Source organism: Natator depressus, chromosome 2 (genome assembly GCF_965152275.1).
Source record: "Natator depressus isolate rNatDep1 chromosome 2, rNatDep2.hap1, whole genome shotgun sequence".
NCBI classification, from domain to species: domain Eukaryota; kingdom Metazoa; phylum Chordata; order Testudines; family Cheloniidae; genus Natator; species Natator depressus.
In genome coordinates this window covers 82,585,581-82,607,434 of record NC_134235.1, presented here as the reverse complement: position 1 = coordinate 82,607,434, position 21,854 = coordinate 82,585,581, and the positions used below count along the sequence as shown (strand labels likewise).

The 21,854-nt window shown below is 45.6% G+C and overlaps 1 protein-coding gene across 2 annotated transcripts in view; it reads right to left on the bottom strand.

Moving 5' to 3' along the window:
• The window catches only part of SMCHD1 (structural maintenance of chromosomes flexible hinge domain containing 1), a 170,381-nt gene extending 167,307 nt beyond the window's left edge, over window positions 1-3,074 (bottom strand). For both annotated transcript variants that reach the window (XM_074944544.1, XM_074944545.1), the window contains exon 1: window positions 2,863-3,074. In XM_074944544.1, the coding sequence (XP_074800645.1) occupies window positions 2,863-3,042 (180 nt within the window). In that variant the 5' untranslated portion in view covers window positions 3,043-3,074. The remainder of the gene's footprint in view (window positions 1-2,862) is intronic.
• Between the last annotated feature and the right edge of the window lie 18,780 nt (window positions 3,075-21,854).

Sequence of the window (21,854 nt, the reverse complement as noted above, 5' to 3'; positions counted from 1 at the left end):
AGGTATCTGGAAGTGAAAGTCTCCTGGTTCTGCTACTGCTGTGACAAACCATATAGTCTAGATCTTGAATTTCTTGCAGACCATAAAAAACTCCAAAATCATATCCTCAAATGACACTCTAGGTCATCTCTGGTCCAACCCAAACAGCCGGTCACTCTCTGAATCTGACGTTTGGATTAGATGTTGATATAGAGCAGTGGTTTTCAAACTGCGGGTCAGCACCACTGACCGGGCCATTAAAAGTCCTGTCGGCGGTACTGCCCAGGTAAGGCAGACTAGTCCATACCTGTTCTGACACTGTGCTGCACCCCGGAAGTGGCCAGCAGCAGGTCTGGCTCCTAGGTTGGGGGTTCCCATTGGAACCAGCAGCAGCAGCGCAGCCTTCAGAGCCGGGTGGTCAGCCAGCAGCCACCACTCTCCGCTGTGCCTTCAGAACTGGACAGGTGGAGAGCGGTGGCTGCTGGCCGGCTGCCCAGCTCTGAAGGCAGTGCCACCAGCAGCAGCACAGAAGTAAGGTTGGCATGGTATTGCCACCCTCACTTCTGCTGCTGGTGCTGCCTTCAGAGCTGGGCACCCGACCAGCAGCCACCACTCTGGCTGCCCAGCTCTGAAAGCAATACAGAAGCAAGGGTAGCAATACTGCCTCCCCCCACAATAGGCTTGCAACCCCCTTTTGGGTCTGACCCCCAGTTTGAAAAACACTGTGGAGAAATCACACATTTTTTGCGGTCATAGCAAATTTTGCTGTTTATGCCATTACCAATGTGATTTCTCCATAATTTAAGTAGACCCCTAAGTATAGGAAACAGCAGCAGCAAGATTTAAACACAACTGGGAAGTGAATGGCAAAACAGTGGACAGAATCAAAGATGACAGATACCCACCTCCAGAAGTTTCTAAAATTTAGAAAGCTGCTTCACCAGTCATATTTCCACCCACTCCCATCTCTTCAACAGTCACGTTAATTCCACTGATTAGCCACAAGGCATTCTCTCAAATAAGAAATGCCTCCACCCATTTCCATTTCATATCTGGGCTTCCAGAGCAGTGCTTCCCAAACTTTTTATGTCGTACCCCCCTACCAGTAATGGAATCTGTCCACGCCCCTCCAGGAGTCGTGATCGGGAGAGGGGCAGGGCTGGGTGTCATTCCCTTCCCACCCCTGTAGAGGCTGGCCCAAATCCTGCCACGTCCCCTGAACGTTCCTCCATGCCCTCCTGGGGGGGGGGGGGGACACACCCCAGTTTGGGGACCACTGTTCTAGAGAGTTGTATAACTCATGTTTCTAAGAGGCATAAGGAGCTTCCCTTTTCTCTTTCTAGAATAAAGTTTTCCACTCCCAAACTCAAACTTGTTTCTTGCAATAAAAAATGAAATGTGATAGTAACAAATACTGCAAAGTGACACATTCAAAAATGTGGAAAAGACTTGAGATAAAAGCCAGCGAGTACTTTTTCCTCAGAAAGAAAAACAGTCATAGTCCTGATAACAGAGAACTTTTGTTTCCCAGTTACAAGGTTTCTTAATCCAACAAATTTTTCTCTCCCAAGAAAGTACCTGAAACTAAACTTTAACAAAAAACAAACCAACAAAACCCCACTTCGTAAATGAATTTAAAATTGCAGCGAAACGTAACACATGAATCAATCATTAGAATCATAGAATATCAGGGTAGGAAGGGACCTCAGGAGATCATCTAGTCCAACCCCCTGCTCAAAGCAGGACCAATCCCCAACTAAATCATCCCAGCCAGGGCTTTGTCAAGCCTGACCTTAAAAACCTCAAAGGAAGGAGATTCCACCACCTCCCTAGGTAACGTGTTCCAGTGCTTCGCCACCCTCCTAGTGAAAAAGTTTTTCCTAATATCCAACCTAAACCTCACGCACTGCAACTTGACTCCATTACTCCTTGTTCTGTCATCTGCTACTACTGAGAATAGTCTAGGTCCATCCTCTTTGGAACCCCCTTTCAGGTAGTTCAAAGCAGCTATCAAATCTCGCCTCAGTCTTCTCTTCCACAGACTAAACAATCCCAGTTCCTTCAGCCTCCCCTCATAAGTCATGTGTTCCAGTCCCCTAATCATTTTTGTTGCCCTCCGCTGGACGTTTTCCAATTTGACCACATCCTTCTTGTAGTGTGGGGCCCAAAACTGGACACAATACTCCAGATGAGGCTTAACCAATGTTTAATAGAGGAAAACGATCACATCCCTTGACATGCATCTGATGAAGTGGATTATATCCCCTGAACGCTTATGCCCAAATACATTTGTTAGTCTCTAAGGTGCCACAAGGTCTCCTCCTTGTTTTTACTGATAGAGACTAACACAGCTACCACTCTGAAATGTAACACACACGCAGGTTCCCAATATGTAGTCAACCAATGAGTTTCCTCTGACCAGGAGGCCGCAGCTCACAGTGGTGACCTACAAGGCTACAGCCACCAGGGGCAGAGAATTAACAGTCGAACAACGAGGGCAGCCACTAGCCACTGCAGCCCCGGCCTGCCAAGGGCACTGAGCACAGCGACCCGGTGCTGCTCTTTAGCGCCTCGCCAGGCAGACAGTGGCAATCACCGCGCACCGGGCGCAGTCCCTTCCCCGCAGCCCCCGCTCCGCAGAAAGGGCCGCAGGATCACGTGGGGCAGCGCGGCACGTGCCGGGCTCGGCAGCACCAGACCCCCGAGGCTGTCGCGCGCTAAAACGCGCAACGGCCGCTCGGTTGGGCAGGATCAGGGACTCCAAGCCCGCTGCCTCCACCTCGCCTCGCGCCCGTGCCTCCTCCCTGCGCCCGCAGCGCTCCCAGCCCCCCCCGCACAAGCCGGTCGTAGCAGCCCAGTTCTGCCCGCCCGGGCCCCCGCTACCTGGCACACGGCGCTGCGGAAGCCGCGGTACGTCTCCGCGTCGCAGCTCAGCACTTTCTCCTTGGGGTCCCCCTGCTCCTGGCGCCGGTCGAACAAGAACACGGTCCGGTCCCCGCTGCCGTGCGGCCCTGACAGGCTCGGCTCCGGAGCCCTAGTGCCGCCTCCCGCCACCGCTGCCATGTTGGGGAGCAGAAAGCAGTAGACGGAAGCTGCCCAGTCACCGTGGCCTTTGCCTGAGCCTGGCTTCAGGCGCGCGGGCTCCCCCGCCTGGCGCGGCTCCCCCAGCGAGCAGCAGCCTCTGCTGGGAAGTGGGCGGGGCTGGAAGGGGGGGTGCACCAGGGAGGGGGTGGGGCCTGCTGAGTGAAGGGGCGGGGCCTAGAGATGGAGCCTACGCCAGGGAAGGGGGAGCCGGAAGTACAATAGCGGAGGGGGCAGGGCTGAGTTAGGCCACTCCGAGCGCGAAACCGAGATGAATCCGCCTGAGGGCGGAGCTAAGAGAGCTGAGGGCGGGGTAGGGTCCGGGCAGTTCCGTCTGTTCCGGAAGTGAAGTTACTCGCGAAAGAATCATCCCGGGAGGGACTAAAAGCAAGGGACGTACGTCACTTCCGTGCCAGCGTGCACCATAGAGAGGGGAAAGGATGTAGCCAGGGAAGCCCCGATTTTTCACCCAGGAATTCTGAGCGCTGCTGCTGCCCCCGCAGGCGGTGGGAAGAGAGCGTCTGTGCAGGCGGCGCCGGAATCACGTGGTCTTCTGCTCCCCTCCCAGCCTGGGGCTGCTTCCGGACCAAAGCGAAGCTGCTGCGCTGGTAGGCGGAGAAGGGTCGCCCCAGGAGGCTGCTGGAAACTCCGGCCCTGCAGCCTGAGCCTCCACCTCCCTCCCCGGCTTGGAGCAGGGCCCAGAGCAGCCCCCGGACGGGCGGCTGCTCTGAGCCCTGGAATCGCCCTTTCTGCCCCGGGCCCCCGGCTGTTCCCACCCTGCCCCTCCCGCTCAGTGGTATCGGCTCGGGGCGTCGCTGCCAGACGCCCTCCGCGGGGCTCCGTTGCCAATTGAGCAGAGTGCCGGGTCCCGCTCCTCCTGGAGATGAGCGAAGATGCAGGCACCGTGTCAGTTGTTCTCAGCCCACCCTGGCCAGGCAAAGCAGGGGACCCGGCTCCGCCCAGCCGTCCTGCAGCTGTTGTCCCTTCCCACCCGTATTTCCGGAGCGTAGAAGAATCTGTTCTGGAGCTGCCTGCTTACGGAGTTGATTGACTCTGAAAATAACGCGAGGGTGGGGAGCAAAAGTGTTGTACTGAAGTGACACCCAGAACCCCACATACAACCCCAGATGTAGATCCCTAGAAATATCTAGTAAAAGATCAAGCTGACAGTAATTTGTGATCAGATTACATATGATCATTATTAGATGTCAGGGTTAGCACACTACTGAGATGAATGGAGCTAATCACTACCTCTGAGTTGCTATTCGGTTTGCAAACTGAGGAAGACATGCTCCATTGTCTCTGCCCTGATAAAGCCTAGAAAATATTTTTAAACGTAAACATAAATTCTGCAGAAACTCATTGGACTATCACAGGAGTGCTGATCTATCAGTTGTACTGGTTCAACCTACCTATAATCATAAACTACTTAAATCTAGAATACTAAGGAAATTCACCCAAAACAAAAAGCAAACAACAAAAAAACCAAAATCATGGAACTAACATGATGTTTGCTGCCATCATATTGTTCACTCTGCTTGTGTGTTCTACTTGTCCACCACTCTTTGTCTAGCTAGTCTGTTTAGACAGTGTACGTGTTACATACAGCCTTGCTCCTGCCAATAAAAAAGTGTCCTGCTACACCAACATAAGAGATGTAGGGCTAATGTCGATATAGTTAGGGCAACACAGTGTTTGTGTACACACCATGTTACTTACATGGGCCTTTGGCTATCTTTTTTGTCAATTTCACAGCTCCATGCTGAAGGCTCCTCCTCCCAGCTGGGCTGCTCCCCGCAGCCTGCTCCATGCTGTGAGTCCAGCTGTACCAAGGCTCCCAGCTCCCTGCTGGGAGCCCAGGTGGCTGCCCCACTCTTGGGAGGGAGCAGGGAGGCGAGATTCTGGGTGGCTGACCCACTGCCGGTGAGGAACCGAGAGCTTAGGGGCTTCCATGCTCCCATCTGGGAGCAGGGAATCGAGAGTGGGGGTGGGCAGATGGGCTCCCAGTGGGGAGCTGCCCCTCTTCGGTCAGTGGAAGCACTCCTGGTGAGGACGCATACCACTGGCTGAAGAAGGATAGTGTGGACATGAACTACCGCAGTAATTACTGCAGTAGCTGTAAGTCGATTTAATATAGGTCAACTTAAAAGTTTTTAATCTTCTAGACATGTCCCAATATGCATTCCTTGTTCCTAGAAGTATAACTTTGCACTTGGCTATATTAAAAGATATTTTGTTTGAATTGGCCCAGTTTATGAAGCAATACAAATCATTCTGTGTGACTCCGTGTCCCAATCCTTATTTATAACTCAGACAATCTTTGTGTCATCCACCAATTTTATTAGAAGTGATTTTATTATACTTCCAGATCATTAATGAAAATGTTAAATATCACTGGGCCCAGTACCATTTCCTGAAGAACCCTACTAGAAACACTCCCATTTGATGATGATTCCTCACTGATGACTACTAAGTAGGGGCCTAAAGTGCTCAAGTTACAGAGAGGTGGGGGGGGGGAGGTGGGCCCCCTTACTACTTATAGGGACTATCTTACTTCTGCTTTATGGCCTCCTTACTTCTCATTAATGTTTAAATTAAAGCAAGCCACTTGGCATACACCCCTTCCTTCCTTCTCCCCCACCCAACACACACACACACATAATTTTTTCCCCATAATTCAAGAACTGCCAGGTTCACTAATCCTGTTCCCCTTCCATCAAATAGAGTTTTGACATGGATTTAAATGGGAGTGGGACTAGCCCCCAAGTGAGTAAAGTCAAATGGGAGAAATTATACAAATCCAGTATAGAAAGTGGCTATGGAATCCTTTAAAAACAAACAAACAAAAAAACTCACACACATAACACACAAACTACTATGAATATGATTTCTTATAACACTACTCCCCTGAAGGATCTTATTGGTTTCTTTTTATACTTTTCTCCATAAAGACTTTCTAATTTTTAAACATTGGAATATTTGTGTCATTTTGATAATGCCACTTTATTCAATTTCCCCCTTTCTAAGAATAGAAAGAACATAACTCCAGAACAGCATTTAACTAAAATAGTTCAGGAGATATTTAAATTTAAATGTATTCTCAGTTCTCTTTAAAGTAGCAGTGAAACCAGTGTAAATCAGGAAACAGTCAAAGCTTCCTAGCCCACATACTCCCCACCCTCCACACACTTGAAGTGACAAAAATGCTCCATGGAAGGATTGCTGTTCATGAGAAAGAAAATCAATAATTGAAACACAGTCATCCTTTCTGAAGCTGCAGCCTATGTTTAATGCTGTGGCAGTGTTTGTGGTTAACCCAGGGAAGTTTGAACACACACACAGTTTTTCACACACTCCTGCTATAGTTACAGATCAGCTAGATGTTCTCGGTAGGACTGTCTGTACTTTGTTCTTATATCCTGTCCAAAAGTATATGCATCTTTTCTCTCTCTGTCATGCCAGGTTTTCTCCCCGAATGTCCTGTCAAATAAGTCAGGTATTTATGCGGTTGCTATTTGAATATGTAGGTGGATAAATCATAGGGCTAACTGCAGATATCTCTGGGATTTTTATCTTTATGTCCATATTTGTTGCTGTTTCTTTAAGCAGTCTCTGGTTTAGGAATAAATAATTTGTGCAGGAGCATTTTATACAAGGCCTGACCTGGAGTAAATGGAAAGGATTTTTACCTACTGACAAGCTCAGTTTTCTGGCAATTTGTAGACGACATACGTGTAGGTATCTATTGTGTCCTGAGATAAACTAGTTACATGATTTTATAATCATATAACCACTTTTATACGTGTTTAGATAAGATAGGAGCAAATCTGGATCATGCAATTACATGGAGGTGAATAGGGTTGCAGTAGAATCTGTAGTCTCAGGAGGAGTACTGTGGGTTTGCAGAAGCAAAACTAGCATAACAGCTTCAGAAGAGAATAACTTTACCCATGAATCAGGCCCACAACTTTTGCACTAAGCTACATTTCTCATAGACTTTAAGGTCAGAAAGGACTATCATAATCATCTAGTCTGACCTCTGTTACCTTAGCAGCTCTGTGTTCTTGGGGAACCAAGGCACAGTACCCAGCCTGTTTGACTCACAAAAGACCTTCCGTCCCCCAGCCTCTGCTTGAATCAAAACCGATCAGAAGAAAGACTTACAAAAAGCAATGAAAAGGCAGTAGGAGATGCTCCTAAACCCCTGGGACAAGGGTGACAGGATTAAGAAAACTCCCCTAGCTGCATTTGCATCGGTGTGCGTTCCCCACGCCCACTCCCTGTCAAAACCAGATCCCTGCCCCCTCTTCTGAGTGGAGGCTCTTGAGGGAGTCAGCCAATCAGTATGGGTCCCCGGTTGCCTGCAGGCCTCCCCAGCTGATGGCAAGACTTCAGTGTGATGTGTGGGGGAGACCCACTGTGAGGGCTACAGTGGGGAACCTAGGGTTATTAGCCCAATTGCTAGTGGACACTGGAGCATCAGTAAACATTCTAAGTCCCCAATGGATCTCCCCAAGGGAGACCTGCTGATAAACAGGTTATCAAGGAAAAAACTGGGGACATCTGGGTGACTCACACAAAGGGAAAATAGAAAAATCACTCAGAAGAAGCACAATGGAACAACAAAGCTGATGCCTTAGCCAAAGCTGCTGCTACTAGTAACCACACTAGAGACACAGACCAGGTAGAACAAATAGAGGCAGTAACTACCCAGGAAAAAACTTTAAGCAAAGGAATAGATACCTTAGACTTAAGTACCCTTCAAGATGGGGATTCAGAAATCCAGTCTTTAGCCAAGACAGGGAAAGATCCCACAGAAAAATACAGGATTGAGTATGTTGTAGACGTCTGGTGGGCAGTGGATGCCGGTGGTCAAAGGCACTGGATAGTCCCCAACCAGGTACGGGGGGGACCTGATTCAGTTTGTGCATGAGCAAGGGCATAGAGGAAAACAGGATACTTTAAATAGGGTTAAAGATACAGGGTGGTGGCCAGGCATGAAAGCGGATATAGATCAGTGGTGTGATAATTGTCTGCAGTGCGCCATGGTTAATGCTGATCGCCACGTTCAAAAAAATGCATTGGGGCATCAAAGAATAGAGGGTCCCTGGTCCTGGATTCAGATAGATTACATAGATAGAAAACCAGCACTGCCTGGGTCACTGCTAAGCAGCTCTTTAACATAGTTTTCTCAAGAATGGGAATTTCCAGAGTAATTGATTCAGATTCGGGATCTCATTTTGTGGGAGATGTTATGCAAGAGCTATGTAAGGCTTTAGGCATTAAGCAACATTTCCACATAGCTGGACACCCTGAGTCCTCTGGAGAAGTTGAACGAACCAATCACACACTAAAGGAAGCTTTGAAAAAACAAGTGAAGAGCTCAGGGAGGGATTGGGATGAAAAACTATCAATCATCTTAATGGCTCTAAGAGGCTCTAAGGCAATAGATGGGTACGCTCCCTTTGAAGTTATTGCTGGAAGGCAAATGTGCAAGCCTGAAAGTTGGTGGTTGGTAATGGAAGTGCCTAGTGCCTGGGAAGGGAAGGTGGTAACAGATGAACGGGTACAAACCTTAGTAGAGATGATAGCTGCTTTACATAACCGAGTGGCAGCACAGCTAGCCATAGTACAGCAAAACATGGACAAAAAACTAGGCTGGGGAAAACCTCCTTCAATATGGGAATTAGGCCAACCAGTAATGTACAGAAAGTTTCAGCAAAGGAGCATTCTTTGACACACACCTGGGATGGCCCCTGCTTTATTGTGAATCGGGCCAGCCCCGGTGTTTATCAGGTAGCAATCCTGAATGGGAAAAATGGGAAACCCTGGCAGAAATGGTTTCATTCCTCACAGCTCAAAGAGTGGAAGGGTAAACCTCCTGACCCAAAAGGAATAGTATAACTGTCTTCTCCATCCTGCCAGCCACCCTTCTTAGGTAGCAAGAAGGAATAGCTTGGGGCCATTGGAAAATATGCGTCATGTGGGCTTGTCAGTGCCTACCCCAACGTTGAGGCATGAAGTCCTCAACTTATTATGGCCACCCTCACGCAGGTCACTGCTTCATGTTCACCCTGCGATATTGGTCCCAGATTCTCCTAGTATATATGGGAGGAGTGTGGGAGTTTGTTCTCTCTTCTCTGCCCCCTCACAGATCCCAAACACAAGCCATGACATCCCACTGTTGCACCAGCACCCTGCTGTTCATAAGTGTCTGGAGTCTAATGCTGTCCATTCTCTATGCTGAATCTGTGAACCCTCTGACCCTCTGGAGTTGCTTGCCAACTAGAGCCCAGGAAGTAAAATTGCTGTGCCACATGCATAGATTCTATGGAAATGGGAGCAACCCCCTGACCCTGCAGCATTACTTCCAATTCTACATTGTCATCAACTCCTCGGGTTTCCCCTGGGAAAGCATTGCCAATTGCATGCAGAGTGCCACTGGGGAGTCACTCAAGTTTTGTTATGAAGCTAAGACCACAACAGACTCCATCCCATTCTTCTGTAAGCCATTGTGGTCTTGAAAGGCACATACACCATCAAACACAACCAGTGACAGCCTCCTGGGGTGGTGGAAGGTGCTGGATAGTACTGTTTTCCTCAGCTCTTTGGGGAACAACCATGCCCCTACGTGTCATCATTGTCATCGGAACCCAGACACCTCTGTTACCCAGAGATGAACTGCAGCTTTCTCTGATCACACCAACAGGCAAGAATATCACACAATTCCTCGTAAACTGGGAACCACTGAACTGAACTTTAGCTGGACATGACTTGATTCAGCAAGGTCCCCCAGACTGGGTAGTTCCATTAAAGGGCACACATTGTGACAAGCTCATGTCAACAATTTGGTTTAAATTTATGGGCACATTGCCATTTCGGAGGGATTTCATGAGCCCAGATTGTACAGAATGGAATTGGGCCAACAACAGAAAACAGTCTTAAATTTTGACCCTCTGATCACATACCTCGCTCCCCTCTGACTTTTAAGAGCCCCAATTTCAGAACCCCATGTGTTGAAATTGGATCAACAAGAACATTTGGTTCTTCAATCTCAGACTTCTCTGAAGGAGGTTCAGATCCACTTAGAAGGCATGAATATCTCTCACATAGCACCTGTATGCGCTCTCTTGATTGGAACTAGCCATAAGGGTTGGGATGAATGGGTAAGAATGTGGCAAGGGGCCGGCCATGTAAATAGAGTAAAAAGGGAATTAAGTGATTGGATTGCACCTGTAGGAACAGGAATCTCTTTAGTTGATGTTGCAAACATAGAAGTTCTGGCTAATAAACTATCATATGCCACCGAAAATATAGGAAAGATGGGAACCCCATTAACAGCATCTTTGAAACAGTTAAGTGAGGAACAACGGTTAATAAGTAAGGTATTTCCTGGGTGGGAAAGACTCATATTAAAAGATGAAGAGTTAATGATGTCTGGTGTACAGTCCCTTCAGAATAATGTCTCATGGACCTCAGTGTGTGAGCAAGCTTAGATTCTCACCCAGAACGTAATCATGGGAATGATTCGGCAAGCCATAGCACGACAAATTCCTATGGAGGCAATCAGTTTGATTGGGCCCCATATAACAGAGGAAGAATTAGTCCCCTGACCCTGGTGGAGACTAGTTAATGCTTCATACAATCACCACCAGCAAAGCTTGCAGTTATTCTTAATAACTGTGGAAAGCAAAGAAATTAGAGTAATCCACCCAGTAGTCCCACTGGATTTACAGATTAATGCTAACTCAGTAATGTACTCCAAAGATCCTAACACTTGGGCCTGGCAGAAAGATAATGTATGGAACACAGTAAATGTAAAGGGGTGTAGGAGAAAAGAAGGTTTGGGCTATATCTGTGAAGACCAAGCATTGGAGGAACATGATGAATGCTTCTTCCCACAACCTGGGAATAAGTTTCACTGGTCCTTCGATGTTATCCAGGAAGAGGGGTCTGTTATTATCTATGTTGGTAAAGCATGTGTGTATGTAAGAATGAGATGTAATATTGTATTGATTAATGGACATTGGATTCAACCGATGGTGCCTTACGTTAATTGCTGTTTCTGTAATGTAACCGCTATTGTTAGTTGTGATATTAAGTTTACTGTGCCTATATGGACTGTACAACATTTGAAAGCCAATCCTGAGCTCTACAAGGAGGTTTCCCCCATTTCACTGGGAATGGGTCTCACTGCCATTAAGGGACTGTTAACTCATCCCTACTTACAAACTGAGTTGCAGAAGCTCCAAATTTTGGAGGAGAATGGCAAACTCGAGATTCAGCACCACAACCAGGAGATGTCTAGGCTAGCAGCGGCAGTTAAAAACACAGGCCCTCACTCCTGGTGGGAGACTTTGCTTGGGTGGAGCCCCAGTGCAACAGGTCTTTTGAATATGATGCTTCACCCCATTGTGATTGTGATGTTGCACCCCATAATGCTTTATGGAAAGATGCTTATAAATGTATATATGACATAACTGGAATATGCGTTGTGCTATATATGCCACATAACATATCTCTGCAAAGGTTATGATCTACTGAATATATTCATCCTATTTGTATGCATGTATCATTTGTGTATTCGAAGTTATGAATATTGGTTGTGTACTTGTTTGATTTTAAGTAGCCTCAGTAAGGCATTTGGTCAGCTTCTTAAGAAAGGAATTTGTAAGTTAAGTGCCCAGTCAGGAAACACTTAATGGACAATGGAACCTCGGAAGACTCCAATCCACATCTGAGCTTTCCTGGGAACATTCCTGTAAAATTCTGAGTCATGCATGGACATGTGACTTGCCCATGTGACTCCAAAACTCCATTTTGTAGCTGTAATTCTACACAGGGGGAGAGAGGGGTTTCCACCCAGAAGAGAGAAACTATATAAAGTCCTGGGAGACCCCTCCATTTTGTCTTCAGCTGGCTCAAGAGGTAGCCTCTCAACCCCCAAAGGATACCTGAAAAAAACTGGAACAAAGGACAGTAACCACAGGGGTGTGAGAGATTGCTGGACCCAGACTAGAAGGAGCCTAGTCTGTAAAAGAAGCTTACTGGAGCATCTCAGTGAGATTTCATCTGTAATCACTTTCCTACAGTATTAGACTTCCGTGTTTTATTTTATTTTGCTTGGTAAGTCACTTTGTTCTGTCTGTTATTACTTGGAACCACTTAAATCCTACTTTCTGTAATTAATAAAATCACTTTTTACTTATTAATTAACCCAGAGTATGTATTAATACCTGGGGGGGGGCAAACAGCTGTGCATATCTCTATATCAGTGTTATAGAGGGAGAACAATTTATGAGTTTACCCTGTATAAGCTTTATACAGGGTAAAATGGATTTATTTGGGGTTTGGACCCCATTGGGAGCTGGGCATCTGAGTGTTGGAGACAGGAACACTTCTTAAGCTGTTTTCAGTTAAGCCTGCAGCTTGTGTGGGACGTGGTTCAGATCTGGGTCTGTGTTTGTAGCAGGCTAGCGTGTCTGGCACAACCAGGCAGTTCTGAAGTCCCACGCTGCCAGGGAAAACAGGCTTAGAGGTAGTCTCAGCACATCAGTTGGCAATTCCCAAGGGGGTTTCTGTGATCCAACCCATGACAGAGATGATCATCGGTTTCCAAATTATACTTGCAATTGGTCTGGTACTATTGGTTTGCTGGGGCGAGCGACTGATGCGGATTGAAGATCAGACCCGGTACCACAGAGTAATAAGGTGATGGGGATACTTGCTCAGCGAAGGACCCCATCAATGGGGGGACTTGTTACCTAGCAGCTCTGTGTTCTTGGGGAACCAGGGCGCAGTACCCAGCCTGTCTGACTCACAAAAGACCTCCCCCTTCCCCCACTTCTGCTTAAACCAAAACTGATTAGAAGAAAGACTTACAAAAAGCTATGAAAAGGCAGTGGGAGACACACCTAAACCCCTTGGACAAGGGTGACAGGATTAAGGAAACTCCCCTAGCTTCAAAGATTCATCGAATTTGCATCAAAGATGGGACAGGGAGGCATCCCCATTAGCATATAGTATGGAGAACAGAGATTCCAAGGCAAGAACCACACTGAACTCTGGGTCCAGAAAAGCAGGGAAGCACTGCATGATGGGGGATCTCTGTTCCAGATGTTAATGAACCCACACCTGTACATACCTGCTCAGTAGTTATCAGACCAATTCTAGTAACAAATCCTTTATTGGTATGCAAAATAGTGAAGCTCCCTAATTGCATTGTGAGCTTCCCTCCAAGGAACACTGCCCATAGCCAGGAATGATCAGTTCCTATTGTCTAGCCTGAATAAAACAACTCTGGTATACTTCCTTGAGCCATCAGTTTACTCATAAACAAATCTAGTGTTCTCCATTGAACCATTGTTGCTTCCCTACAAAAAACCCGACCCATGCTCAAGTGAGTGTTCTGATGCCTGGATCCAAAATCTGTATCAGTTCCATTGGGATTTCATCTTCTTCTGACTGATCGTGCTGGGGGCTCTGCCTGTCTCCAGCACTCTGGACCCTCAGCTACCACCCCCGATTGACTAAAGCTTCACGGAGTGGTGAGAACCCAGCTCTCTCTCTCTCTCTAGGTATAGCCTTCGGACCCTGACTTGTGTGATCAGTTATAGTTTTCTAAACCTGATTTTTATAATCAAATTTAAGTTAGATTTAATATTATAACTGTTTTGTTTGTTTGGCTCCCCTATGGTTATTACCTGGCAATAAATAACTTTCATGGTCAAGCTGGTTGCTTCTCTCTCTCTCCTCCTCGTGGGTGTTTTTTGGCTTCCTCATTCGCTCTGCAGCAACACTCCTCAGACCTGAGCTAAAAGATCCCTGCAGCGCCCAGAAATCCTGTGGGGTTTGCTCATGAAGTGGGTTACTACCAGAACAACTGTAACGTGAAAGTCAGGATAGAGACATGCTGAGCCTGGGACATATGAGGGTGACAGCTTGGAAATGCTGCTCGACCCAGCCTACTGAGTTTAGGGACACATAAGGGGTCAGCTTGGGAGGGATGATTAACCCGGTCCTCTCAGACGCGCTGTGTTAATGTGTGTGTGTGTGTGCGCGCATGCATCTGATTCTGGGGCTGGAAGAACCCAGCCCTTGGGAACCTAGGTCCTGCAGGATAGCTCCATTGGGAGGGAACTTAGAGCAGGGAGAAGTCAGAGCTCCATATGAGAACATAAGTGACACAAGCAGTACATTGATAGAATTACAGAACCCCATCCCCACCCCTCAGAAGAATAACCCTAATAAATAAGCATACTCCAAAGTAACGGGCAAATCTGGTAACACCTCCTGCATGTTGCAGGCCACAGAACCTCACCCACCCACTCCTGTAGTAGTCCCATAACCTCGGGCTGAGTCACTGAAGTCCTCAAATCTTGATTTAAAGATTTTAAGTTATAGAGAATCCACCATTTATGCTAGTTCAAACCCGCAAGTCATCCATGCCCAATGCCGTAGAGGAAGGCAAAACAAAAAAACCCAAAACTCATCTGGGGAAAAATTCCTTCCTGACCTCCTTCCTGATGGCGATCAGTTAGACCCTTAGCATGTCAGCGAGACCCACCAGTCAGACACCTGGGAAAGAATTCTCTGTAGTAACTCTGGCTGTTGGAGACATTTGCTAATAGCAGTCGTGGAAGGGTCATATGCCATTGTAGACAATTTCATCATACCATTCCCTCCATAAACTTATCAAGCTCAGTTTTAAAACAATTTAGGTTTTTTGCCCTCACTATTCCCCTTGGAAGGCCATTCCAGAACTTCACTCCTCTGATGGTTAGAAACTTTCATCTAATTTCAAGCCTAAACTTATTGATGGCCAATTTATATCCATTTGTTCTCGTGCCAAAACTGGCCCTTAATTTAAATAACTTGTCACCCTCCCTGGTATTTGTCCCCCTGATGTATTTATAGAAAGCAATCGGATCTCCCCTCATGCTTTCTTTTGGTGGCTAAACAAGCCGAAGTCCTTAAGCCTCCTCTTGTAAGATAGGGTCACCATTCCTCTGATCTTTCTTCTCTGAACCTGTTCCAGTTTGAATTAATCTTTCTTAACATGGAAGACCAGACTTGCACACAGTATTCCAGATAAGGTCTCACCAGTGCCTCGTATAATGGAAATAACACGTCCCTGTCTGTACTAGCAATACCTTGCCTGATGCATCCTAGGACTGCATTAGCCTTTTTCATGGCTGCATCACATTCGTGTATCATAGTCATCCTGTGATCCACCAGTACATCGAGGTCTTTCTCCTTCTTTGTTGCTTCCAACTGGTACATCCCCAGCTCATAGCAACAATTCTTCTTATTTCCTAAATACATGACCTTGCACTTTGTACTATTACATTTCATTCTATTTCTATTACTGCAATTTTCAAGGACATCCACATTTTCTTGTATGGTAGTCTAGTCCTCCATATTGGCCATTTTTTCCAACTCTGTCATCTGCAAAAAATTTTAGCACACTCTCACTTTTTGTGCCAAAGTCAATGAAAATGTTAAATAAAATTGGTGCCAAAACCAATCCTTGAGAACTCCACTAACAACCTCCCTCCAGCCTGACAATTCACTTTTCATTATGACCCGTTGCAGTGTCCCCTTTAACCAGTTCCTTCCCATTTTGATTCTTGTGTTAATCCCCATCTTTTCCAATTCAGCTAATAATTTCCCTTGTGAAACTGTATCAAATGCTTTACTGAAATCCAGGTTGATTAGATCTACTGCATTTCCTTTGTCTAGAAAATTGGCTGTTTTCTCAAAGAAAGAGATCAAGTTCGTGTCGCATGATCTATCTTTTGTAAAACCATGTTGTATTTTGTTCCAATTACCATTTACCTCAATGTTCTTAACTACTCTGTCTTTCAAAAAAATTTCTGCGATCCTACATAAAGGTGAGGTCAAATTACCAGGCCGGTAGTTTTAAAATATTATAGTAGTTTTGTAATATGTAGATATAGATATATAGAGAGAGTCGTAGTTACAGCTGGCATTTTTGTGCATAGTATAGGAGGCAGCCATCCAGCTGAAAAGCAGTCTTTGTGACATCTGCGATATGAGAGCCCAAGTTTCATACCACATTTGTACTTGGTAGAACATTAAACCTATTTAATGCGTTAATTTTTTTTAAAATATAATGTTGATGCAAAATGTAACAAATATTAAAGCTTTTCTTCTGATTGTTAAACCAATATTATAAAAAGTTTGGAAACTGCTTGAGGAGGAGATTTTCAAAGGCCCAAAGGGAAATTAGGCAGCCAACTCCCATAGATTTAATTGCCCTTAAAAATATTACCAATTTAGGCCCTGATCCTGTACCATTGATGTCAATGGGAATTTTGTCATTGAATTCAGTGGCAGCAAAATTGAGTCCAAAGTTTCTTGTATTAGATTCCAGTATCACTAGTGGCACAATTATGACTTGGTATCATAGGCTCTAGCACTGTGCTCAAAAATGCCAATTCTATTCCTATTTTCATTATCCCTGAGATGATCCTCACTCAGGGGTTGTTTGGTTAGGTAATGGGCCCAGAGTAGTTCCTTAACCCCTTGTTGCCCAGTGTGGGGTTTATACACCCCATCACAATCCCTTAAGAATAAATTGTGAAGTACTTACTTATCTTGAAAATATTCCTATTGGGTGGATTAACATGGCTACAGTTTTCCTTTCAGAAGTTCATCTGTTCCTACCCAATTCCCAAACTAGTTATTAAACATTACTGAGCTAATATCATTTTAGTGTCATTGTGGCAAAGTATTCTCCACTGGCATTCATTCATCAAATCATTTATCCAGGTGAATTTAGGGCACAATTCGGGGACTGGTCAGACAGCACTCAATGTTTCTCAGACAAATATGCTCAAAGGGAGTAAAGTCAAGCCTGCTCCTCCATGATGGCAGAGTGCCCCTTAGCAGCAGAAGCAGTGTGGTTGTACTAATTGGAGTTGTGGGTGAAGGGGTGTGACGTTCCCATCTGGTGTTATCTAGACCGGTGATCTGTTAGGCCACTCCAATCCTTGACTCTGGGAGCCAGCCCTACCTTGCTGTGCTGCGAGAACCCCCATTCCTGGGCTGTTCACGCATAGCCTCTGGCATGTAAGCTGCTCCCAGCTACTTGCAAGCGAATGACACTACCCAGTATCTCCGGTCCCAGACACAACCCTAGGAACCTCCGTCTTGCAGTGTCCAGTTATGTCTGCTGGACGCTGCAAGCTTATATTAAGAAATCTTATATTAAAAAATTGATATGTACCAGGCTTGTTATCCCAAGGGTAGCCTCTGACACACTTCAAACCAAACGCACTGCTTCAGGTAGAATAAACAAACAAATTTATTAACTATAAAGATAGATTCTAAGTAATTATAAGTCAAAGCATAACAAGTCAGGTTTGATCAAATGAAAATAAAAGCAAAACACATTCTAAACTGATCTTAACACTTTCATTGTCCTTACAAACTTAGATGCTTCTCACCACAGGCTGGCTGCTCTTCAGCCAGGCTCTCCCCTTTGATCAGTGCTTCAGTTGCTTGGTGGTGGTGGTGTCCGTAGATGTAGGTAGAAGAGAGAGGAAGAGCATGGCAAACGTCTCCTCCTTATATCATGTCCTTTCCTCCCCCTTGGCTTTGCCCTTCCCCATTCAGAGACAGGTGAGCATTACTGAGTCTCTCCAAGCAAGGTTGAGCAATTCTCCTGATGTGACCTCATGCAGGTGAGTCATTGCATTGTAGCTCCCTTGCTGGACAATGGCTGTTGATGGGTTTTTTGACATCCCCCCCGAGCATTGGTTACTTTCCTTGCTGTTGCCTCTGGGGAGCTAATATCTGGCTGATTCCCGCAACTTACAGCATGTTTTAGTGACAACCATACTACATAATTCTCATAACTTTATATGCATTAATGATCTACATATATGGATAGAGAAGTGACTTTTAGCAGATCATAACCTTTCCCCAGATACCTTACAAGGCATGCTTTATACGTAAGATCACGATTATATGAAAATGAGGAATATGGGGGTTACTGCATGCTCACCTAAGGTATAGAGTGTTACACCTCCCCCCTTAGTTTACTGCAAGAGGGTTGGTCACTGACTGGCTCAAAGGCAGTTTGTGTTATAGTTCTCTTGGCAACCAGCCATTAAGGCCATGAGGCAGTGTGCCTCAGTTTCCCCATTCACACACAGCAAACCAGGTTTTTTATGCTTTCTTTGCTGTGATAAGCTTTAAACCTGTTTATTGGTATTAATTGAAAAGTAGCATTATCATAAGGTTTAAGATCAGTAACAAATGTCTTATTCCAAAACTTAACATTAATACCAAAATTTTTATCTCAGATGTGCATTTACAAGCATCTTTATGATACCACACCCTCTCTTCAGATATTCTAGTTTGAGGTTAGTTTGTTCATTACCCATGGTGGCCTTTGACTCTCTCCCATGTAATCAGTCACTGGCTTTTCCTTCCCTCCAGTATTCCCTTCTGTGTGGGCTCTTCATTTAATCATGTTTCTGGCATTTTGGTGCCTCAGGGTCTGGCAAGATAGGTGTTCAGGGGGATCCTGCACATTGGCTGACACTTTGGGGAGTGGTCTCCCAACCCCAACTCTTCTGTACATATGCAGAAAATCCAGCTCCCCTTTTGGGGTTACCCTGTGTTTCCCGCTCCCAGCACTGAGTCCTTCCCTGCCCCCTAGAGGGTTGTCATTTGTGCTCTCTGGGCTAGGTGTTTTACCCTTTGATCAGATTCACTCTTTCCCAGCAGCTTTCCCATAACTGCTCTCTGTGTCTCACTAGCCTAGGGGAGAACACCTCCTTCCCTCTCAGTTGGGTTGTTTGTGTTTTGGCAAACTACCACCTGGCAATTTCCTGGTCCAAATTCCTCTGTTATTACAGGCATTGGAGCTGCATCTTGACTTAAAGAGACACAGTTACTTTCCAAAAACTTATCAGAAATAGTATCCTGAAAAACTGGGATCTGGATTGGGGTACCCTCTGCCACCCCTTTTCTGTGTCCTTGAGAAGTCAGCTGTGTGACTGCTCCCCTCCAGGAGGTCATTTACACAGTTCCTTCTCAAAACCTGGGTCACAAGCTGAGTGCCTGGGTGCACAGATACTGACCCAGCCATTCTCCTAGTGTCCTGGGCATCCTGCCCCAAATGACTAGTGAGGAGACATTCCTGTACACCCACTATTCCTTCCCCAGTTTCCTCCTGTGGGCACCCTCCTAAGACACATTTCTCTGTGCTCCCAAGGAAAGGTTCTGTCTCTTGTTCATCTGCAGAACTCTGCCAGCTAACTGGGACAGTTTCCTGTGGGGTTTAGATGCTGCTTGTAATTATTAGAACTGGGAGCACTGGCTGCTGGGAGTCTGAAAGGACAGGAAACAGGAAGGAGGGGGGAGGAGTTCAGGAGGTGGAGTGAGAGCTACCAAGAGTGCAGCAGCAGCTTGGTAAAGAGGTTTCCACTTTAAAAATGAAGTCCTGCTGAAGTTTGTTAGTACCTTGCCTAGTTGCTACAACATTTTGGCAACGAGGGTGGGATCTTCTGCCTCTGAGCCCACCTGCACCCTGTCTGCAAAGCCCAGATGAGCCTCCAATTGCTTTTACTGCCTGGATCCATGTGTTTGAGACTTATCTGCTTGCAGTCACTGCTACAGAGATTTCTGAAGTAAGAAAGCATGCTCTGCTAATCCACTGCCTTGGAGCAGAAGGGCATATCTTATATTTTACACTTTTCCCCTTGCAGACGATAAATATGAGACTGCACTCACTGCATTAAAGAACTTTTTTGTACCAAAAGTGAATGTAGTAGCTAATTGCTACATATTTCGCCAGCGTGAGCAGAAAACAGGGGAGACTATAATGCAGTATATTGCTTCCCTGAGGAGTCTGATTGTAACTTGTGGCTTTGGGAATATGGCAGATGAGATAATTAGAGACCAGCTCATTGAGAAAACAACCATGCTTCGTGTAAGAGAACGCTTATTTCTAGAACCACAACTTACACTAGAAAAAGCAATAACCATTGCTACTCAGATTGAGTCAGCTACAGCTGAAGCCAAAATAATGAGCGTGGATACAGGAGGCACAATCCAGGCTGTGACTCCTTTGCAGAAAAGTTTACTATCGCTGCAGACAAACGATTACAAGAGGAAAACTAATGAAAAACCACCGAATCAGCAAATTCAAAATACAGTAAAAGTATGCTTTCGCTGTGGATCCCCACAACACCTTGCAAGCTACACAGGATGTCTGGCAAAAGTAGCTCAGTGCAATCATTGCAAAAAGATCGGGCATTTTGCTAAAGTATGTCGCAGCAGCCAGTTCAATCAACAGGTGCATGCAGTTACAATACCAGATGTTACCGTGCTGAGCGTGGACAAAATCACTACTGCACATATTCCAGAACAAATAAAATGCATGGTAAACGTTTCCACCACACCCTCAGGCAAATCACACTCTATTCGGCTAATGTTGGATACTGGCTCAGCAGTATCTATACTACCTGATTCCATCTATTTGCATTACTTTAAAGATGTGCCTCTTACTGAACCCAAACTTCACTTGGTGTGCTATTTGAAAAACCATATTCCAGTACATGGCTGCCTGCCAGCAATTGTTACTTTTGGTGATTGCTGTATAACTGCAGAGTTCTATATTGTCCACAAAGGCACTCTTATCCTTGGCAGAGATTTATTGGCTGCTTTAAATCTCAGGGTAGTTAATGGATGAATTGATTTTCCTCAGCAAAGCACTCTTGCGGTACACACACCAGTTTCAGCTGGGACCAACACCAGGTTGAGGAGAAACTCGGCTGTGCTTATGGGTTTCTGCATAAAGTTAAAATGCGGAATAATGTGATGCCTGTACAACAGAAGTTACGGAGCTTACCATTTTCAGTCAGTGAAGCTGTTTCAGAGGAACTTAGAAAACTGTTCAAAAGGACATTATTGAAGAGATCGACTCCTCGGAATGGGTTTCACCTTTTGTAGTGACGCAGAAGAAGGGTGGAGGCATTCGCCTTTGTGTGGACTTAAGGAAGCCAAATAAAGCTATTGTGATTGACAGCCATCCTCTTCCTCACATAGAAGAAGTATTTGCAGAACTCCATTGAGCAAAGATGTTTTCTACTCTTGATTTTCAGAGCGCATACTACCAGGTTATGTTGCATGAAGTTAGCAGAGACCTCACAGCATTTATTACACACTATTTTGTTTTAAACGTGTTCCATATGGTCTCGCATCTGCCCCAAGTGCCTTCCAAAAAATGATGTTATTGATTCTGAAGAATCAACATGGAGTTCAGTGCTATCTGGATGATATTATCATGTTTGGAAATACTTCTGAGAAGCATGACAATAACCTGCAGTCTGTACTAAACTGCATCAGCAAAGCAGGCCTCAAGCTCAACAGGTCCAAATGCAAATTTAGACAAACTGAACTCTCCTTTCTGGGGCATACAATTTCACAGGCTGGACTAAAACCCGATCCAGATCATATCCTGGCAATTTCAAATGCTCCTCCTCCAACAGATTTGCAAACCATACGTTCCTTCTTGGGTCTTACCTCCTGGTATGCAAAATTCATTCCCAATTATGCTTCTGTCATTGAACTGTTATGAGAATTACTATGGAGAAGTTCAACCTTAGTGTGGACAATGGATGCACAAGCTAGTTTTGAAACGGTGAAAGAATTGATTGTACATAGTCCAGTACTTGCACTATTCAATCCTGCATTGCCCACAATTGTAACTACTGATGCTTCTGATTATGGACTTGGGGCTGTCCTCACACAACTTC